Source organism: Eleutherodactylus coqui, chromosome 12 (genome assembly GCF_035609145.1).
Source record: "Eleutherodactylus coqui strain aEleCoq1 chromosome 12, aEleCoq1.hap1, whole genome shotgun sequence".
Taxonomy (NCBI): Eukaryota; Metazoa; Chordata; class Amphibia; order Anura; family Eleutherodactylidae; genus Eleutherodactylus; species Eleutherodactylus coqui.
This window is the reverse complement of record NC_089848.1, coordinates 131,908,883-131,928,525: the sequence shown is the minus strand read 5'-3', so window position 1 is coordinate 131,928,525 and position 19,643 is coordinate 131,908,883. Positions and strand designations below refer to the sequence as shown.

Sequence of the window (19,643 nt, the reverse complement as noted above, 5' to 3'; positions counted from 1 at the left end):
CAGATCAGAGGAAGGATGGCAGACAGCGGCGAGTGTCACGGTCTTTTATTGTCTGCGCACACGCGCAGAGACATTCAGTGCATTGATTGGGGGGATCATATACAGAGGGGGCAAAGATCACAAGAGGGACCGGTGACCTCTGCGACGGAACGTGGAGTCCTACAGAGCCGCCGGCCGTCGCACAGAATCAACTAACCTCCCCGCCGGAAGAACTCAAGACATTGCAAATTATTGTTGGGCTTCCTTCAGACACAAAAATGGCCAAACCGCCCCCAGCGTCTGGATGATGCAGAACGGTTTTTAGTCGCACACACATTTTCTCTTTGGCATTTTCTTCCTTATAGAGACGCCAGCGGGAAAAGATCAGAAAGACCCAGAAACCGCAATTTTGAAAAACAAAATTACACCATAGACCCAAAACATGAGAGAAACGAATCAAAATGTAAAAAAAATCCCTGAAACAGAAGTACTAAATGTCTTTAGCCAGAATGCTGTTGCAAAAAAAAAGTTGCCGTTTTGGCACGTGTAGGTGTCAGCCGGCGCGGAGGGGCCACGGGATGCCACAAGTTATTAACGGAATATTCTGTGGGGTAAGTGAATTTTTAAGAATCCCAGATATGAAAGGCGTTTCACCACGTTTATACACCGCTGGATATGGGTCCAAACCTCACAGCCGTCACCTTCTAATCCAGGCCTCTACCTATTTCTGAGGTTTCCCGGCCTCCCTATTTTCCAAGATGGCCGCCACCTCCCTGCTGCTATACAGATTGAACCATTTCCCCTTTTTCTTGAACTGTCTTTGGACTCCTCACTGTTCTCTATGGCAGTACGTTGTATTTTTTTTCTACAGTATAATACGGAGCCCCAATGATTTCAAATATCACAACATGATCGATTTTGGATTGAAATAGTCCATTAGAGTCAATGAGATCGCAAATTATACATGAACTTAATAGGGATGGATGAGAGGGGGGGGGGGGGGGGGGGCTACAGGAAGGGGTTAAAGCGATGTTCCCAGTAGAGATAATTCACATAACAGAGTTTAGTAAAAACCCAGCAGAATCCTTATATCAGAAGATCGAGTCTGGTCAGTAGGCAGCAGCAGAGGCCACATGTATAAAGACCAGTACCGACAAGACGTGGAAGAAGCTGGTAGGGTTTATACCACAATGTGACTACATCCTGTTCTTGGGGACTCATTCAGACACGGAACAATAAGGTCTCCATTTCAGCAGGTTTCCGTTTTCTCAGCGCCGCACCGGGCAGAATTGTGTGGTCGATTGTGCTATTCTAGACAGCACAAGTGAACCTGCTAACAAATAGACCTCATTGTTCTCTCTCAGCGATGGAAGTCTACGGTTCCATCTGCATCCCAATTTTTGAGGCTTGAGACATAATGCAGGCATATTGTGGCGTGAACACGACCAAACCAATCACATAAAGGAGCTCTAAGCATGGCTGATGTCCCATCGTCTCCAAGGACTAGTGGTTAAGAAAAGAAGTGATTGCAAAAGCCTCTTCACCGCTTTCATACCACTGATGCACTAAGGAATGCTGGGGGGTGTCCTTCCAATTGGGGGAGCGAACATTACAATCACCTACATAGAAGGCCTAGAAGTTCTGCTCCAAAAACTGGAATCAAAGTGGTGCCGTCACAAGTCTCAGAATCCAGATATTTCAGAAGGTTCCATAATCAACAAAGACCAAAAGGCCCAAAACCTGCAGTTTATTTCAAGTCTTGTTTGCTTCATTGCCTTTAAAGAGAACCCGGCCCCACGTTCATGGGGTACGAACAGCAGCACAGACCTGGGACAGGAACTAATAGTGCAGGGCGGTTCCCATCGCAGGTTTCCGCTCTCTGTAGGTCAGGCCACATGAACCTTCTGACAGGTTCCCTTTAAATATTCACTTTGGCCAAAAGTTTGGAAAACCAAGAAAGAAAGTTTGCATCTTTTCTATATTGAGGGTTCCTTTAATTCCAGAACATCCACATTCTAATAGCAGGTCAGCAGGATGGCACAAGAGTCAGCAGCGGCAGTGCGATGGAGCGGCTATTTCTGTAATAGTTATAGGGGTATTCCCAGCTGGGACCATCGCATATCCACAGGATAAGCCATAGGAGTCCTCTGAGACCTGCTGCACCCCTCTTGAGTTTGGGCCACCACCACCCCCAACTCGGCTGAATGCAAAGGCTTGGATTCGTGAAGTCGGTTGTGCAGTCACCACGATGCAGTAACTCCCATAGAAGTCACCAAGAGTTAGAAAGAAACCGCATCCCACAGCGACGTACAAGGTTTCCGCAGCTCCCAAGTTACAGAGACCGTGCCGCTTGCTGTGCGATGCCGTTCCCATATAACTCACATTGACGGCCCTTATGGAAAGATCGCAATGCCCACTTGGCATCCCATGGAGCTGGGGTAATGGGAGTCCGAAGTCAAAAAAGTGGCGGGTCCTGTATCTATCAGTCTTCATTGTACATGCGGTGGATACATCATAAAGGTCCCAGATGGGACGCGGATTATGCATAGACTCCATGATTACAGATGAAACTGTTTTCTGGACCAGCAGATTCTTTTTAAAGGGAATCAGTCATCATTTTTGTGTAGAAAACAGTCTTTACGGTAAAACACAAGTATTGTATATATTTGGGTAAATGTTTTGATCAACTTGAAAAAGATGTTTATAATCGTTTTTGGTGCTGCCTGTAATCAAAACATTTACCAATAATGATGGCAGGCTCCCTTCGAAGGAGTTGTCCAGGGTTAGCAAGACACGGCTGCTTTCTTCAAACACAGCGCCACCCTTGTCCTTAGGGTTGTGGGTGGTATTGCAGCTCAGCTCGAATCGAAGAGAATAGGCTTTGAGCTCCAATACCAGACAACTCTATGACCACAGGGGGCGCTGTGTTTGGAAGAAAGAAGCCATGTTTTCCTAACCTTAGACAACCCCTTTTTACGATATCCTGGGCTTCATTTTTGCCACACCCGATTATTGGATTTTCTTGTACATTGTACTGATTGTCCAACATGGTCTCTAATACAAACTTTTGATGGCACGTTTGAGGCCATTTTTGCGGTTTCACTGATAAATATGGAATATTGGAGTAGTTGCTAGAATAAAAAATATATATAAAAAAAATGATTTTCAGAACTGACTTTCAGCCGCTGCGTCTTCCCCTCGTCTCGCTCAGACATGATATGGCTTCCACTTGCTAAAATCTAACCATAAAAAAATACAGTACTGTCATGGTGAAAGGCGTAATAAACATCTTCAATATATTTCTGGAGTCTTTTTGGTGGCCCGGACAGGAAGCAGACAGCCGGCTGTGTTTTGGGTGTTGAGGCACTGTGTGGTGGTCGCTGCCCGCTGACGTTCTCCGTCATTTGTCCCTCGTCAGCACAGCTTCCGTCAGCTGGATGAGAGCGTCTCTCTCGGGGGACGGCTGCAGCTTGCTGATCTCCCGGATGGCTTCACTACAGTAGCGTTGGGCGAGGTAGGTGGTTTGGTGGACGCCGTCACTCTGGTCAGCGGAAAGAAAGAAAAGTTACGTTATACACTTGTACATACTGAGACTCTGGATACTCCGCGCCAATATACAGAGTCGCCACATGAGGGTGGAGTATTCACTGCCGGCCATGTGCTCTGTATTTTATGTAAGGAAAGTATATATATTGGTGACGCACCCCTTTTGGTGGACGAACAAACGTATGGCGAGTCTGGCAGTGTAACGTAGGTAAAATGGGAAGATGCTTCCAGCCCAGAAATACGCCACCCGGTGGACGGATGCAATATAAGCAGAGGCGCACAGAATAGAACTGGGATCTGACTCGGCCTTCAATAAGCACCAAGTCAGAAATTAAATCTGACTATCACATACAGTGCTGACACGAGGCAACAATCCTCTTCTTCAGCGGTGCGCCAGAGATATGCGCCAGAGATATGCGCCAGAAACAACTTCTCTACTTGTGAAAGTCTAAGCTAGAGATACTGTCCGCTGTCTCCTGTAGCGCCACTGAGGAACAAGCTTGCTGCTTCGAAACGCGTCTTGTGCAGGGATCTCACGCCAGCAGTTAAGGGCCAAGAACAGTATATCTATGCGCTCGGTCCTAGGTTTTAAGGGCTCGGGATCATCAGCTTTCAGTGAGCAGAAAACGGCACCGACTGGATCTGTCTTATGATGGAATCGAACGGCACGAAAGGTCTCCCATTGACTATAATGGGGTCCATTGATTTCCGGGCAGCATTCTGGTATTTTACTGTAATTTACAGTAAGGAATGTGAATGAGCCCTGATCCTTAAAGCTCCTGCAATCCATCAGGAACAGCCGGCTGCTCGGCTGTCCGAGAAGCTGAGGACCAAGAGGAAAAGCAGTTTATAACCTTCTGCGGTTTCCTCCATTGGACCTGGCGATCACATGATTACCGGTCAGCCTAGCCTGGCAAAGCTGCAGGCGCGTAGGGGACCCGTTTCAGTTCTGCCAGGGGCTAACGTCACTATATGTGTATGATTTCCCTGTATCTGGGGCTGCCATGGATGCCGCAGTTACAGTGTAAGAATGCTACACAAGTACTTCCCCAGAGGTCTTATACGATGACGTGGGGCACATAGATTGTCAAAAACAATAAAATACAGACCTTTAGAAAACGACCCGCCGCCACCTTGTATATTAATGCTAAAATAAAGAACTATAAAGTAAACAAATCTGTAACCTTTTGTAACCATCCCTCCGAACACAGAAGAACGGAGAAAAAAAAAAGAAGTTTATTGAAAAAAAGTATTAAAAAAAAAAAAGAACAGCAGCCTTACAAGTTCCGCCCCCCCCCCCCCCCCCCCCCCCAAAAAGCAAAACTAATTTCGGCTGCCACAAGTTTTTCTCTTCCTCTTAGGACCATAAAACGCCCACATATGTAAAATTACTAAAAACTGCCTGGTCCTTAAGGGGTTAATAAGAGAAGAGTAAGAATTACTTCCCGACTCTTATCCCAGAAGGTCGCATTAGAACCAATTCCTCTTGCATCTCTGCTATTTGCCCCGTGTCCCTCATTATTGGCCGCAGACCTGTCACCAATCACGTCTCTGCAGCCCGACCGCCATCAAGGGAAACTGATGCAGAAGACGGCCGTTCAGCCGACCCAATCCGCTCTGACTAGTGTGAGCGCATCTTACCAGCTGGACGTACTGCCACGCTCGTTCCACATCTCCCGGTAACGTGAACCTCCTCATTATCATAGCGTTCAATTCCGGGAACTACAAGGCAGAAGACAAGATGGCGTTAATACAACAGTCCACACAACACGGACATCATAGTCTGCGCACGGAGCTCCCAGTAAGCAGGGACCCCGGACGTTTCTTCTCTCAACCACTGAGATAGTATTTTAAGGGTTAATGTAGTGTTGTCCTCTGTATACGGGGAAGGTTCAACATTAAAGGGATATTCTTCAAAGTCTACACAGTAAAACCCACCACAAAGGGTTAAACTCATTTCAGTATGTCTCCTGTACCAACACTCTGCTGATTGGCTGACTGACTGTCACATGACCCGGCTCCCCTGCACTGCCCCTGCCAGCGCGGCATTCTTCCGGTTCTGTCAATGGCGTCTCACGTCCAGCTTCAATCTTGATTCGATGGGCAGGCAGAAAGGACCAGAAACTGCCGCCAGTCCTGAAGATGCGCAGTCAGTCCCACCAGCTGAGAATGCAATTGTGCATTGGCCGCCATACGGCGCTTGCAACGGGAAGACCAATCAGAGCACAAGAATTAGATTATGGGAGTTCTTGTTTTATTCTGTTGGACGGAGAAAAGCGCGGGCCGAGATGCCGGCTCCAAGGTTTCTGGCTGTAGGAGACGTTACAAGTATTGGCGAGTGCAACGGAAGAAGGCAGGAGACTGTTAAAGTAAGGTACTGGGCGGATTAACCAGCGGGCAGAGCGCCAACAGACAGGTATGAGCATCCGGAAACCTCCAAAGACATTTAGTCACAAGAAAACGTCTTAGACTTGTAGTAAGATTTCTAGAAACCATCCTCCTTGTCAATTTGGCATCTCTCAACAAACTGATATTCTAGGCACTGATTGGCCAGAGTGTAGGGACACACCCCTTGGACAGTGGCAACACCCAGTTGTCATTTTCAGGAGGAACAACGGAGGGACAGCAGAACAGACTTCTAATAAACTATGCTCCAGATAATCTTGGTTAGCGCTACACGGTGACATGATGTGAGTATCACCGAGTCGCACTGCATCTACTGCTTGACGATGGGGTCGTGTTGCCACCTAATGTGACACTTGCAAAGAATCCAGAGACGAGACGGACCCAACGACTGTGGTCACATGACACCAAGTCTAAATGTTCCAGCCAACAAATGTGTCCAACTTGCCTGCAGCGGTGAGAGGACTTTAGAGCTGGGAGTTGGCCGTTAAGACGTTAAGACCGGCGGGTCACAGTTGCGGACGACATACTTTGCGGTCTGTAATGGTCAAGTTGTGTGCGACTTCCGACTAAAATCTAACAGGTCGCTTTTGAGAATCAGTAGTTGCGATGCCAAAATACAGCACTGCGATAATCATGTTGCACGACCAAAGTCACGCCGGCCCTCACCAAATCTGTTGGATCCAGGAGTACGGTGCCGCGTGCGCGTGGAGGGAGGAGTACGGTGCCGCGTGGAGGGAGGAGTACGGTGCCGCGTGGAGGGAGGAGTACGGTGCCGCGTGGAGGGAGGAGTACGGTGCCGCGTGGAGGGAGGAGTACGGTGCCGCGTGGAGGGAGGAGTACGGTGCCGCGTGGAGGGAGGAGTACGGTGCCGCGTGGAGGGAGGAGTACGGTGCCGCGTGGAGGGAGGAGTACGGTGCCGCGTGGAGGGAGGAGTACGGTGCCGCGTGGAGGGAGGAGTACGGTGCCGCGTGGAGGGAGGAGTACGGTGCCGCGTGGAGGGAGGAGTACGGTGCCGCGTGGAGGGAGGAGTACGGTGCCGCGTGCGCGTGGAGGGAGGAGTACGGTGCAGCGTGCGCGTGTGTGTGTGTGGAGGGGAGAAGTATGGTGCAGTGTGGGGGAGTATGGTGCGCTGTGTGTGTGGTGGTGATGATGGTGTTGGTGGGGTGTTTTCACACAGAGCTGGATTTTGTAGGAAAACTGGAAAGCTCGTCCTGCTTTTTGGTAGAAGAGGGTAAAGTAAGGAGGAGAGGACTTGTTACATATTAGACGTAACATATAAGACGTATGCTGAGCCTTGTAGTACTACACATACAGAGAGTCAAGAGAAGAATGTGGTGGGACTCATCCTCTTATACGTTACCTGTTGACATGCAAATAAAACCGGACCGGTGGCCAATCCTAACTTCAGATCTGCGGCTGTCGGTTTTCCTAACTGAGCAGCACAAGATGTAAAGTCCAACACGTCATCGATGAGCTGCGAGGCGAGAAACACGAGGGGTAAGAAAAGCTACTAAACAGATGACAATGACCCTGAGTTAACCACCTCCAGTCTAACGCGCTCTCAGGAGCCACAATGACTGCCTATTATCAGCCAGGACCCCCCAAACCCTCCCATATAAAGGACGTCGGTCACCAGCATTCTATCATGGAAACTAGTCTGAACTGTAGGTCGCCGATATGTATAGAAGCATGCAGACACCCCTCTTTACATTGACCTGGTGGGTAGGACCCCCAAATCACAGGCTCTATGAAGAATTGCCAAAAGACAGCCCTACGAGCGGTCCGGGCTCTTTCTGGCGAAACCCGACAACTTGCCCGATGATTCCCATCTCCAGCTCTGAGGGCGCTGCAAGTCCTGGACTCGGGGCTTCTGCAGCGACATCAATGTCACTGCCCCCCTCCGCAGGACACGTCACTAATGTCACTGCCCCCCCCGAAGGACAGGTCATTGTACACGCCAGGATCTGCATCGCACAGTGCTGGAGAAATCGTACAGGACTCCCAAACATCGTTCGGGGGATTTAAATGCTGCCAGAATTGACGACATGTAAAGGGTTAACAGATCCAATGAGCCGCGCGGCTTATCGGAGCTGTTGCCGGGGGGGGGGGTCGACTGTAAGAAACAGCCTACACCCGCGTTCTATGGGGGAAATCGCTGCAAGATCCCACTCCATACATACCCCAACGCTGAGGGCCGTCAAAAGGTGCATCGGCGGTCGTTAAGGGGTTAATATGCAACCGTGTGCTACACTCCGAGCATGGCATTGTCATCGGGTAGGCAGAGTCGGCATCCTGCTGCAATGCCTTTGGAATATGGGCAAACAATCCAGGAGTCACCTACCTGGAAGGCGATGCCTATGTTCTTCCCATATTGGTATGCTATTTCATGAACTGCAGGATCGGGACAAGAAAGGATCGACACCTGAAATGACACAAACCCCACAGTGAGTGCAGCCCTCGTTATTACCAGAGGTTCAGTAAAACAAACTGAATTTTTACCAGGAGGCACTAGAGAGCCACAACACCAAATCCTCTATACAGCGATCCCTAAGATCCAGCAGCTCCAGGATACAATATTACCCAGCTGTTGTAACTAGATTTAACATACAAGGTCATACAGTCCGGATCTGTGGTGCGTGAAGATCCAACCAATCAGCACGTACATTGAGGTAAAACCCCTGTATTACTGAAGCGCCTGCACCGATTGGCTGTCTAGCAGCGCCTCTCTACAGTGCGGTAATACACGGCCTGTACCATTTACCTGAGCGGCTCCATATGACTGTCTGGTGTGCTGTAGACCCCGGAGATGCTGCTGTCCTCACATAGTAAGTGATTTACACCCTGCAGCAGCTCTCCGCTATATTTTACCTCTATTACTTATCGGCGTCATTTTCTTTCATCTTTATTCCCTACTATTTGTGACTGACCTATTGGGAACCAATTAGCACTTCTCCATAGAGTTATGGCTCTGATATAATAGTCTGACTCACAACGGTCATCCCAGACCAATTACTATTGTACTCTGAAGGACTGCTGTACTTTATAAATATGACTCCCCGCTCCTCTTTAGTTCTCGTCCCAAGAAAATAAGCAAGCAATCGCATGAAACTGGCTTGACAGTAAAGACGGCTCCCCATTAAAACAGACATGAAAGAGCAATTTAATGAGATGCTTCAGTAAAGAGGATTCGGCTCCCTTGGACGCGTCTTATGCCCCAGAGGAAGGGACGCCGCTTCTGTCACTTGCAGTCATCGAAGAGGACGGCGTGTTCCCCATGAAATATCAGTTCTCAAGCATCGACTCTTAGAACTTGGCTTTGTGACGCTCGCTCACGCGGGAGACAATCGTCTGTTTACACGTTCGCTCTTCTCCGCAGACGAGACGTGCGGCCGACTTATGCGCATTTTTATGCTTGCCAGTAAGACAGTCGCTGAATGATCATTAACCCTTTGACAAGGCCAGATGATTGGACGAACGATTGTGCCCGTTCACCCGGCTCTTGGTCCATCGAGTGGACTTCATAGTGTGCGCCCACACAGTCCGTAACAAGAGGCCAGGGTGCACGCCGTGAAGAGCGGAGATCCACTTCATGGACCGAGCCTGCAGGTGGACAAGAGAGTGACTTCCCCAGGAGCAGCGCTCCTCCCCGAGCAGCGCAGGAACTTAGGTTAGTTCATGATGTTCTCTTTAAGCTTCTGCATAGAAAGTCAGAAAACTAGAACAATGGAGGAGATCCGCCGACGGTGTCAGAAGATGCACGAATATGCAGATCAACTATAATGGAGAAAACTGCGCCAAATTAAAATGGCGCCCACAGCATAGAAGCAAATAATTCGCATCCCTCCTTAGGCACACCATTAACGGTGCCTCCGCTTAGTAAAGGGCGTCTGTAGTGAGCAGATAACGCAACAGTGAAGCGAGCGCAGAGCGTCATATAGCTATAGAAACCACGGAACGTACATACTGCTTTACAGCTGTTGGCTATCAGACTCGCCGTCTTCTTAAAGGTCTTTTCGAGGTAGTGGGCGAATCGCTCGTTTTCATTCTCTTTCGAGCCCAACTGAAGAAATTCACCTGAATGACAGAAACGATACCCAAGATTAGCGCAAGGCTGACTATGCACGGAAGAGAATTCAGTAATTGCACCCGGTCCGGGATAGTTCATATTTTAAAGATCCCGCTTGGGGCACGAGATCTCCCCTTTCCCCCCCGTCCTGCGGGGGAACACACCATTACACGGGGCCCGCCGGAGTCGTCTTTGCAGTAGCCTTTCAATGTGTCTAAAAGAACGTGGACCCAAACAGACTCCACCCCCTCCGCGATTATGGTGCTTTTACACGAGGAGATCTGTCAGGCTACCGACACCGACAGGCCGCCCCAGAGAAAGTTGTTCTTGTGCTTTTATACAGGAATGAGCATCGCTGACTGAATGGCGGCGAAGCGGCACGGAGGTCGTTCCGGTCCGTCCTCCTCTCACCGTAAGCAGGCCATCGTTCATAAGCGATTACAGGAACGATACGCCGTTCAGTTTTGTGCACGCAGAAACTGAACGACGAATGAGAAGTGAAAGACTTCCCGTCTGTTTGGTCCGTGCAGCATTTCACGTACTCGCTGATCGCGGGAATCTGAATGATAATCGTCCGTGTAAAAGCACCTGTGTTACCTAGACAACCCCTCTAATATATCCCCCACTGGTAACAGCGGAGCCCCCACTATTAGTCACAGCAGGTCGTTCTGCCATCCCCTCGCAGTGGCCGCACAAAGCCGCGCTCCCCCAGACCGTCCGCAAGCGCTTTACCTGCCTCACAAAGATATATGTAATACACACAAGGCTAAATACGTATGGTTTGTACTGACCACGTACTAAATCTTCGATGACCTGACATAACGCAGAAATGACTGTGGCGTTCCCAATCCGTGCCAGGGCGACTGAGGCCGCGGACAATATGTAATCACCAGCGAGGACGGCCTAAAAAAAACAACCAATGGAAAAGCAGGGTAGAAATTAGATGATATACATCTGTCCTCAAACGACAACAGATACGCCGGGCCTCATTTATCAAACGGACTGCATTGCCCATACCAACCAATCACAGAGCAGCTTTCATATTACAACAGCAGCTTCAGAAGTGAAAGCTGCGCTCTGATTGGTTGCTATGGGCAACAAGAACCGTTCTACTGAGACAATTTTGATAAATGAGGCCCTTTGTGTACAATCCGTTACAGAAGCCGATATATAGGAGCTGCCCCGAAATCCAGAAAGGCGCGGTTGGCCGGTGATTCTGGCGTGTTCTAGAATTGCGCTCTATACAACCTTGTGGTGGCATGACAGATATTTACGCGATGTGGTCAAGGAGCGTTACCCGTCTGCCATGGCTGAACACCGCTTACCTTCCTTTCTCCCCATATCCGGCTGACGGTCTTCTTCCCCCTCCGTGAATCGGAACCATCGATGACGTCGTCGTGCACCAGGCTGGCCGTGTGGATCATTTCAGCGATGACCGCGATGGAGCGCTGGGCGGGCTGCACCTCCCTGTATGGCGGGGGAGAGGAGGTCACACTTAGGACAGACGAATGCTCAGAAATGTTATATTCATGTCCTAATGTGAAAACCGATGCAATGCGGAGGATGACGGCGGCGGTGCGGGGCTCACCGGCAGTTGTTGTGGTGGATGTTGCAGGCTCGCGCCATCAGCACCACCAGCATCGGTCTTAATGCTTTCCCTTTCCCGTCAAAATAATATTCGCACATTTCCTGCAGCTCCTGAGTCGTCATGAGCAGCTCCTGTAACGAGGGTGAGAAGAGGACAGCGGAGGTGAGTCGCTTCCGTCTGACGTAGAATTAACGAAGCCCATGGTATAGAGAATATTCACACACGAGACCACCGCCGCCACTATGAAGGCCTAACAGGCTGTGCACTTCCCCAGCAGTCACAGCGGGCCCCCCCCCACTTCCCCAGCAGTCACAGCGGGCCCCCCCCACTTCCCCAGCAGTCACAGCGGGCCCCCCCCACTTCCCCAGTAGTCACAGCGGGCCCCCCCCACTTCCCCAGTAGTCACAGCGGGCCCCCCCCACTTCCCCAGTAGTCACAGCGGGCCCCCCCCACTTCCCCAGTAGTCACAGCGGGCCCCCCCACTTCCCCAGTAGTCACAGCGGGCCCCCCCCACTTCCCCAGTAGTCACAGCGGGCCCCCCCCACTTCCCCAGTAGTCACAGCGGGCCCCCCCCACTTCCCCAGTAGTCACAGCGGGCCCCCCCCACTTCCCCAGTAGTCACAGCGGGCCCCCCCCACTTCCCCAGTAGTCACAGCGGGCCCCCCCCACTTCCCCAGTAGTCACAGCGGGCCCCCCCCACTTCCCCAGTAGTCACAGCGGGCCCCCCCCACTTCCCCAGTAGTCACAGCGGGCCCCCCCCACTTCCCCAGTAGTCACAGCGGGCCCCCCCCACTTCCCCAGTAGTCACAGCGGGCCCCCCCCACTTCCCCAGTAGTCACAGCGGGCCCCCCCCACTTCCCCAGTAGTCACAGCGGGCCCCCCCCCACTTCCCCAGTAGTCACAGCGGGCCCCCCCCACTTCCCCAGTAGTCACAGCGGGCCCCCCCCACTTCCCCAGTAGTCACAGCGGGCCCCCCCCACTTCCCCAGTAGTCACAGCGGGCCCCCCCCCACTTCCCCAGTAGTCACAGCGGGCCCCCCCACTTCCCCAGTAGTCACAGCGGGCCCCCCCCACTTCCCCAGTAGTCACAGCGGGCCCCCCCCACTTCCCCAGTAGTCACAGCGGGCCCCCACTTCCCCAGTAGTCACAGCGGGCCCCCACTTCCCCAGTAGTCACAGCGGGCCCCCACTTCCCCAGTAGTCACAGCGGGCCCCCACTTCCCCAGTAGTCACAGCGGGCCCCCACTTCCCCAGTAGTCACAGCGGGCCCCCACTTCCCCAGTAGTCACAGCGGGCCCCCACTTCCCCAGTAGTCACAGCGGGCCCCCACTTCCCCAGTAGTCACAGCGGGCCCCCACTTCCCCAGTAGTCACAGCGGGCCCCCACTTCCCCAGTAGTCACAGCGGGCCCCCACTTCCCCAGTAGTCACAGCGGGCCCCCACTTCCCCAGTAGTCACAGCGGGCCCCCACTTCCCCAGTAGTCACAGCGGGCCCCCACTTCCCCAGTAGTCACAGCGGGCCCCCACTTCCCCAGTAGTCACAGCGGGCCCCCACTTCCCCAGTAGTCACAGCAGGCCCCCACTTCCCCAGTAGTCACAGCAGGCCCCCACTTCCCCAGTAGTCACAGCAGGCCCCCACTTCCCCAGTAGTCACAGCAGGCCCCCACTTCCCCAGTAGTCACAGCAGGCCCCCACTTCCCCAGTAGTTACAGCAGGCCCCCACTTCCCCAGTAGTCACAGCAGGCCCCCACTTCCCCAGTAGTCACAGCAGGCCCCCATTGTCCAGATTCTGCAAGCATAGAATAAAAAAAAAAATAAATCAAACGGCGATCCACCATTGTAAACAGACCCCCGGTCATCAATGAATGACGGCCTGTTTACTGTGAAAGGAGGTGGGTAGCCCGCAGTGATCCCGGGTCCGCTGCATCTCCTTTCACTGAGTGATGATCGCAGGAACAATTATCGCTGGGACTGCTGAGCGCAAGATCATGTAAAGGGCCCTAACATTTAGGGTACACAGCCCCATCACATCCCCACTAGGGGGCCCCCTCTGCCCACCATCACCAAGTCACAAGAGGAGCTTCTCTAGCGCTGGGGACTTGGTTTTGTCAGAGGGGCTTTCCCATAATGTAACAATGGCTTGGGGTCACGACTGCTGGGGCCCCCACAGACCCCAAGAAGGTGGCCCCAGCACATCCTGAAGTGCTGGGGGCTGCTAGAGATAGCGGAGCTCGAGCCTTCAAGGGACAACCCTTCCAGGCCGGGTGTATGCTTACTTCTTGGCTTCTACCAGTCATGAAATCAGCACTTAAAGGGGTTGTCCCGCGCCAAAACGTTTTTTTTTTTCAACAGCAAGCGCGTCTAATCCGGCGATTAGACGCTGAAAATTAGTCGGCACCATGGAGACGGGGACGCCAGCAACGGAGCAGGTAAGTGAATAACTTCTGTATGGCTCATAATTAATGCACGATGTACATTACAAAGTGCATTAATATGGCCATACAGAAGTGTATAACCCCACTTGCTGCCGCGGGACAACCCTTTAAGTCGTCTAGAAGGACGGCAAATCCAGAATCGGGACGCGGAGAGAAGACTGAAGGGTGGGAAGCAGCAGAGGGATCATATGTAGTATAATAATGGAGTTACCTTCTTGATGTCCTCATAGAGGTTCTTCAGATCGCGGCTGCCAAGTTTAAACGGATCCTTATATTTGGTCTCGCTGTTGGTCTTACTGTAGCAGCAGGCGGCGCCAGATGAATAGAGGAGCCGAGACGGCGCCCTGCGGAGGAAGAAACCAGAAGATGCTGACAAAGAAGGAAAATGATGGGGAACGCTTCTTAAAGGGGAACAGTGAGACCCCCAATAATCCAGGGAACAGCGCCCTCGGAGAGCCCCAGCGCCGCCGCCGGGCGGGCGTAGGGAGAGCCCCGGCGCCGCCGCCGCCGGGGGGGCGTAGGGAGAGCCCCGGCGCCGCCGCCGCCGGGGGGGCGTAGGGAGAGCCCCGGCGCCGCCGCCGCCGGGGGGGCGTAGGGAGAGCCCCGGCGCCGCCGCCGCCGGGGGGGCGTAGGGAGAGCCCCGGCGCCGCCGCCGCCGGGGGGGCGTAGGGAGAGCCCCGGCGCCGCCGCCGCCGGGGGGGCGTAGGGAGAGCCCCGGCGCCGCCGCCGCCGGGGGGGCGTAGGGAGAGCCCCGGCGCCGCCGCCGCCGGGGGGGCGTAGGGAGAGCCCCGGCGCCGCCGCCGCCGGGGGGGCGTAGGGAGAGCCCCGGCGCCGCCGCCGCCGGGGGGGCGTAGGGAGAGCCCCGGCGCCGCCGCCGCCGGGGGGGCGTAGGGAGAGCCCCGGCGCCGCCGCCGCCGGGGGGGCGTAGGGAGAGCCCCGGCGCCGCCGCCGCCGGGGGGGCGTAGGGAGAGCCCCGGCGCCGCCGCCGCCGGGGGGGCGTAGGGAGAGCCCCGGCGCCGCCGCCGCCGGGGGGGCGTAGGGAGAGCCCCGGCGCCGCCGCCGCCGGGGGGGCGTAGGGAGAGCCCCGGCGCCGCCGCCGCCGGGGGGGCGTAGGGAGAGCCCCGGCGCCGCCGCCGCCGGGGGGGCGTAGGGAGAGCCCCGGCGCCGCCGCCGCCGGGGGGGCGTAGGGAGAGCCCCGGCGCCGCCGCCGCCGGGGGGGCGTAGGGAGAGCCCCGGCGCCGCCGCCGCCGGGGGGGCGTAGGGAGAGCCCCAGCGCCGCCGGCGCGGGCGGGGGGACGTATGGAGAGCCCCGGCGCCGCCGGCGCGGGCGGGGGGACGTAGGGAGAGCCCCGGCGCCGCCGGCGCGGGGACGTAGGGAGAGCCCCGGCGCCGCCGGCGCGGGCGGGGGGACGTAGGGAGAGCCCCAGCGCCGCCGCGGGCGGGGGGACGTAGGGAGAGCAACAAACAGTAGGGGAGAATATACTGCGGGAAATAAACCAAAAACGGACTGAGTACGACAGGAGAAGTGACTTACCACAAGGGGGCGCTCACCGAGTCTCTTAATACCAACGGCCTCAAGAAGGGGCAACAGACCTGCAAGAGAAGCGGGAGGGCCGTCAGTCACATGAGGGTCACAATGGGGTGACATGTGCATCAAGAGCCACAGAAGCAATAAGTGTCACATTTCTGGACAATAAATGGTCTAAAGCATTTAAACACAACAATTATCACTCAAAATTCATTCAAACTATGTTTTTTTTTTAGCGATAATCGTTGCGTGTAAATGCTACCATCGTTTACTTTTCGGCCAAACTATGATTTATAGTGGAGCTTAAAATCCATCATTAGGCGGGGCGGCTGATAGCAGGGACCGCACGCTGCGATTCTCCAGGGGAGCGCTGATAACATTGTATTCAGCTGCAGTCCCGCAGCAGAAAAAAAGGGGCTGTATACAGATAACAGATCACCCCTTATTCTCTGCATACAGCGAAAGGAGCCTCATTTACATGCAAATGAAGCTAATAAGCTGCTAATGGCCATCAGTGCCCGTTAGTAGCCATGCAAAATGATTGCTGGAACGGTCACCCTCACCATCTTTTGAACAAATTTTGTGCAATTATTTTTGCGTGTAAATGGGGCTTAAGGCAAAAAGCACAAACTGCAGCCCCCAACCAGCAGTAATATATGTACACAGTGCCTCCACCAGAAGAATAGTGAGTGCAGCTCTGGAGTATAATATAGGATGTAACTCAGGAGCAGTACAGGATAAGTAATGTATGTACACAGTGACTCCACCAGCAGAATAGTGAGTGCAGCTCTGGGGTATAATACAGGATGTAACTCAGGGTCAGTACAGGATAAGTAATGTATGTACACAGTGACTCCACCAGCAGAATAGTGAGTGCAGCTCTGGAGTATAATACAGGATGTAACTCAGGATCAGTACAGGATAAGTAATGTATGTACACAGTGCCTCCACCAGAAGAATAGTGAGTGCAGCTCTGGAGTATAATATAGGATGTAACTCAGGAGCAGTACAGGATAAGTAATGTATGTACACAGTGACTCCACCAGCAGAATAGTGAGTGCAGCTCTGGGGTATAATACAGGATGTAACTCAGGGTCAGTACAGGATAAGTAATGTATGTACACAGTGACTCCACCAGCAGAATAGTGAGTGCAGCTCTGGAGTATAATACAGGATGTAACTCAGGATCAGTACAGGATAAGTAATGTATGTACACAGTGCCTCCACCAGAAGAATAGTGAGTGCAGCTCTGGAGTATAATATAGGATGTAACTCAGGAGCAGTACAGGATAAGTAATGTATGTACACAGTGACTCCATCACCAGCAGAATAGTGAGTGCAGCTCTGGAGTATAATACAGGATGTAACTCAGGGTCAGTACAGGATAAGTAATGTATGTACACAGTGACTCCAGCAGCAGAATAGTGAGTGCAGCTCTGGGGTATAATACAGGATGTAACTCAGGATCAGTACAGAATAAGTAATGTATGTACACAGTGACTCCACCAGCAGAATAGTGAGTGCAGCTCTGGGGTATAATACAGGATGTAACTCAGGGTCAGTACATGATAAGTAATGTATGTACACAGTGACTCCACCAGCAGAATAGTGAGTGCAGCTCTGGGGTATAATACAGGATGTAACTCAGGATCAGTACAGGATAAGTAATCTATGTACACAGTGACTCCACCAGCCGGATAGTGAGTGCAGCTCTGGAGTATAATACAGGATGTAACTCAGGAGCAGTACAGGATAAGTAATGTATGTACACAGTGACTCCAGCAGCAGAATAGTGAGTGCAGCTCTGGGGTATAATACAGGATGTAACTCAGGGTCAGTACAGGATAAGTAATGTATGTACACAGTGACTCCACCAGCAGAATAGTGAGTGCAGCTCTGGAGTATAATACAGGATGTAACTCAGGATCAGTACAGAATAAGTAATGTATGTACACAGTGACTCCACCAGCAGAATAGTGAGTGCAGCTCTGGGGTATAATACAGGATGTAACTCAGGGTCAGTACATGATAAGTAATGTATGTACACAGTGACTCCACCAGCAGAATAGTGAGTGCAGCTCTGGGGTATAATACAGGATGTAACTCAGGATCAGTACAGGATAAGTAATCTATGTACACAGTGACTCCACCAGCAGAATAGTGAGTGCAGCTCTGGAGTATAATACAGGATGTAACTCAGGAGCAGTACAGGATAAGTAATGTATGTATACAGTGACTCCACCAGCAGAATAGTGAGTGCAGCTCTGGAGTATAATACAGGATGTAACTCAGGAGCAGTACAGGATAAGTAATGTATGTACACAGTGACTCCACCAGCAGAATAGTGAGTGCAGCTCTGGAGTATAATACAGGATGTAACTCAGGAGCAGTACAGGATAAGTAATGTATGTACACAGTGACTCCACCAGCAGAATAGTGAGTGCAGCTCTGGAGTATAATACAGGATGTAACTCAGGATCAGTACAGGATAAGTAATGTATGTACACAGTGACTCCACCGGCAGAATAGTGAGTGCAGCTCTGGAGTATAATACAGGATGTAACTCCGGATCAGTACAGGACAAGTAATGTATGTACACAGTGACTCCACCAGCAGAATAGTGAGTGCAGCTCTGGGGTATAATACAGGATGTAACTCAGGATCAGTACAGGACAAGTAATGTATGTACACAGTGACTCCATCAGCAGAATAGTGAGTGCAGCTCTGGGGTATAATACAGGATGTAACTCCGGATCAGTACAGGATAAGTAATGTATGTACACAGTGACTCCACCAACAGAATAGTGAGTGCAGCTCTGGGGTATAAGGGTGTAATGCAGCGTTTTACAGCTCTTTTTAACGCTCTCATCATTGTGATGTGCGATAAGGGACATTAAAAAAAATAAAAATTAAATCGCTAAAAAGCCCGAAAATAAAGCGGCATCAGAAGCAGCTCCTTGGAGCGCCAATCTACGAAGCTCCACTGAAATGAACGGGGGCGGTGTGCTGCACTAATCCCGTAAGGCCTCATGCCCACGGCCGTGGCGGACTCCACCAGTGCAATGTTGTAGAGGAGTCCGTCCCGGCGCACCCAAAGACCCCGCACTCACCTCTCCGGAACCGCCCGCGCGTGTTCCACCTGGCTAGCCGACGCACAAGCGCAATGTGGCACAGGACGCTCCGGCAGTGATGAATAACGCGGCCAGCGGTGTGGGGGGGGGGGGGGGACACGTAATCACGTGATACTTCCCCTGTAGCACCGGAGGTATAGTGTGACAGCCGGCTTCCTACAATGGCAGCTGGTCGTGCGCTTTTTAGTGGCGATTAGAGCGCCGCGGTTTATTTCACGCTGCGGACTTACACGGTCGCATTCTGCAGCGCGGACATTCAGCTATGAGGTTTAATAATCAGCCCCAACCGTCGCGCTGCGGGAGGCTCTGGGGAATTCCGCAGCGTGAAATAAACCGCGGCGCTCTGATTGCCGTGGGAATACGCGGGCCGGCCTCCACTGTAGTCGACGGAAGCCGCCGTCACGCTATACGTCAGCTGTGATCATGCATACCCGCCGGCCGCGTCATCCGGCACGTCACACGCGGTACTGCGCAGGCGCCGGCTCGAGGGACGGGAACAGCTCGACGGATCCGGCGGGTGAGTATGGGGGTTCGGGGCGCCCTGGCGGACTCCGCTGGGATATTCTGCTGGCGGAGTCCGTGTGAGAGCGGCGCTATAATCACATCCGCCGGGGCGGCTCCTGGCGGCGGCTCTGACGGACCCCGGTGATTATAACGGTCCCTCAGCTCAGGGGTCAGGTACTTGTGAGATGCCACAGAGCTGAGCGCTCCCCCTAGCGGCCCCCCGGCACTGCAGCAGCACGGAGCCACCGGTGACACTGTGACCTTCCTGCTCACCTTCCCCGCGGCCGCCGCTCTCCCGCCTCCTGCAGCCCCGCTCCAGCCTCCTCCGCCCCGGCCGCTGGGCGGCCCTCGTAACCCGGCCAGTGCAGCACCGTGCCGTCCACAGCACCGCAGCCTGCAGCCCCAACCCATCATCAGCCCGCACGCCTCAGCCGGCGCCCCACAACTGACAGGCCCGCCCCCT

General features: G+C 53.1%; 1 protein-coding gene across 1 annotated transcript; it reads right to left on the bottom strand.

The window, feature by feature from the left end:
• Positions 1-30: 30 nt before the first annotated feature.
• PDSS1 (decaprenyl diphosphate synthase subunit 1) lies at positions 31-19,642 on the bottom strand. Its single transcript, XM_066585667.1, has 11 exons — positions 19,454-19,642; positions 15,552-15,610; positions 14,229-14,361; positions 11,586-11,716; positions 11,323-11,464; positions 10,789-10,900; positions 9,896-10,005; positions 8,273-8,353; positions 7,292-7,405; positions 5,167-5,247; positions 31-3,520 (listed from the first exon to the last, which is right to left on the bottom strand). Exons 1-11 carry the CDS (start codon positions 19,592-19,594, stop codon positions 3,380-3,382), a joined length of 1,245 nt encoding a protein of 414 aa, XP_066441764.1. The 5' UTR covers positions 19,595-19,642; the 3' UTR covers positions 31-3,379.
• Between the last annotated feature and the right edge of the window lies 1 nt (position 19,643).

What these genes read in the sequence shown, in the direction of transcription:
- PDSS1 (XM_066585667.1), bottom strand. Translation starts at nt 19,594, where the DNA reads ATGATGGGTTGGGGCTGCAGGCTGCGGTGCTGTGGACGGCACGGTGCT. An exon ending in TCGGTGAGCGCCCCCTTGTG is followed by an intron (nt 14,362 to 15,551) that starts GTAAGTCACTTC and finishes CTTCCTCCGCAG; the next exon opens with GGCGCCGTCTCGGCTCCTCT. An exon ending in ATCCACCACAACAACTGCCG is followed by an intron (nt 11,465 to 11,585) that starts GTGAGCCCCGCA and finishes CCCGCCATACAG; the next exon opens with GGAGGTGCAGCCCGCCCAGC.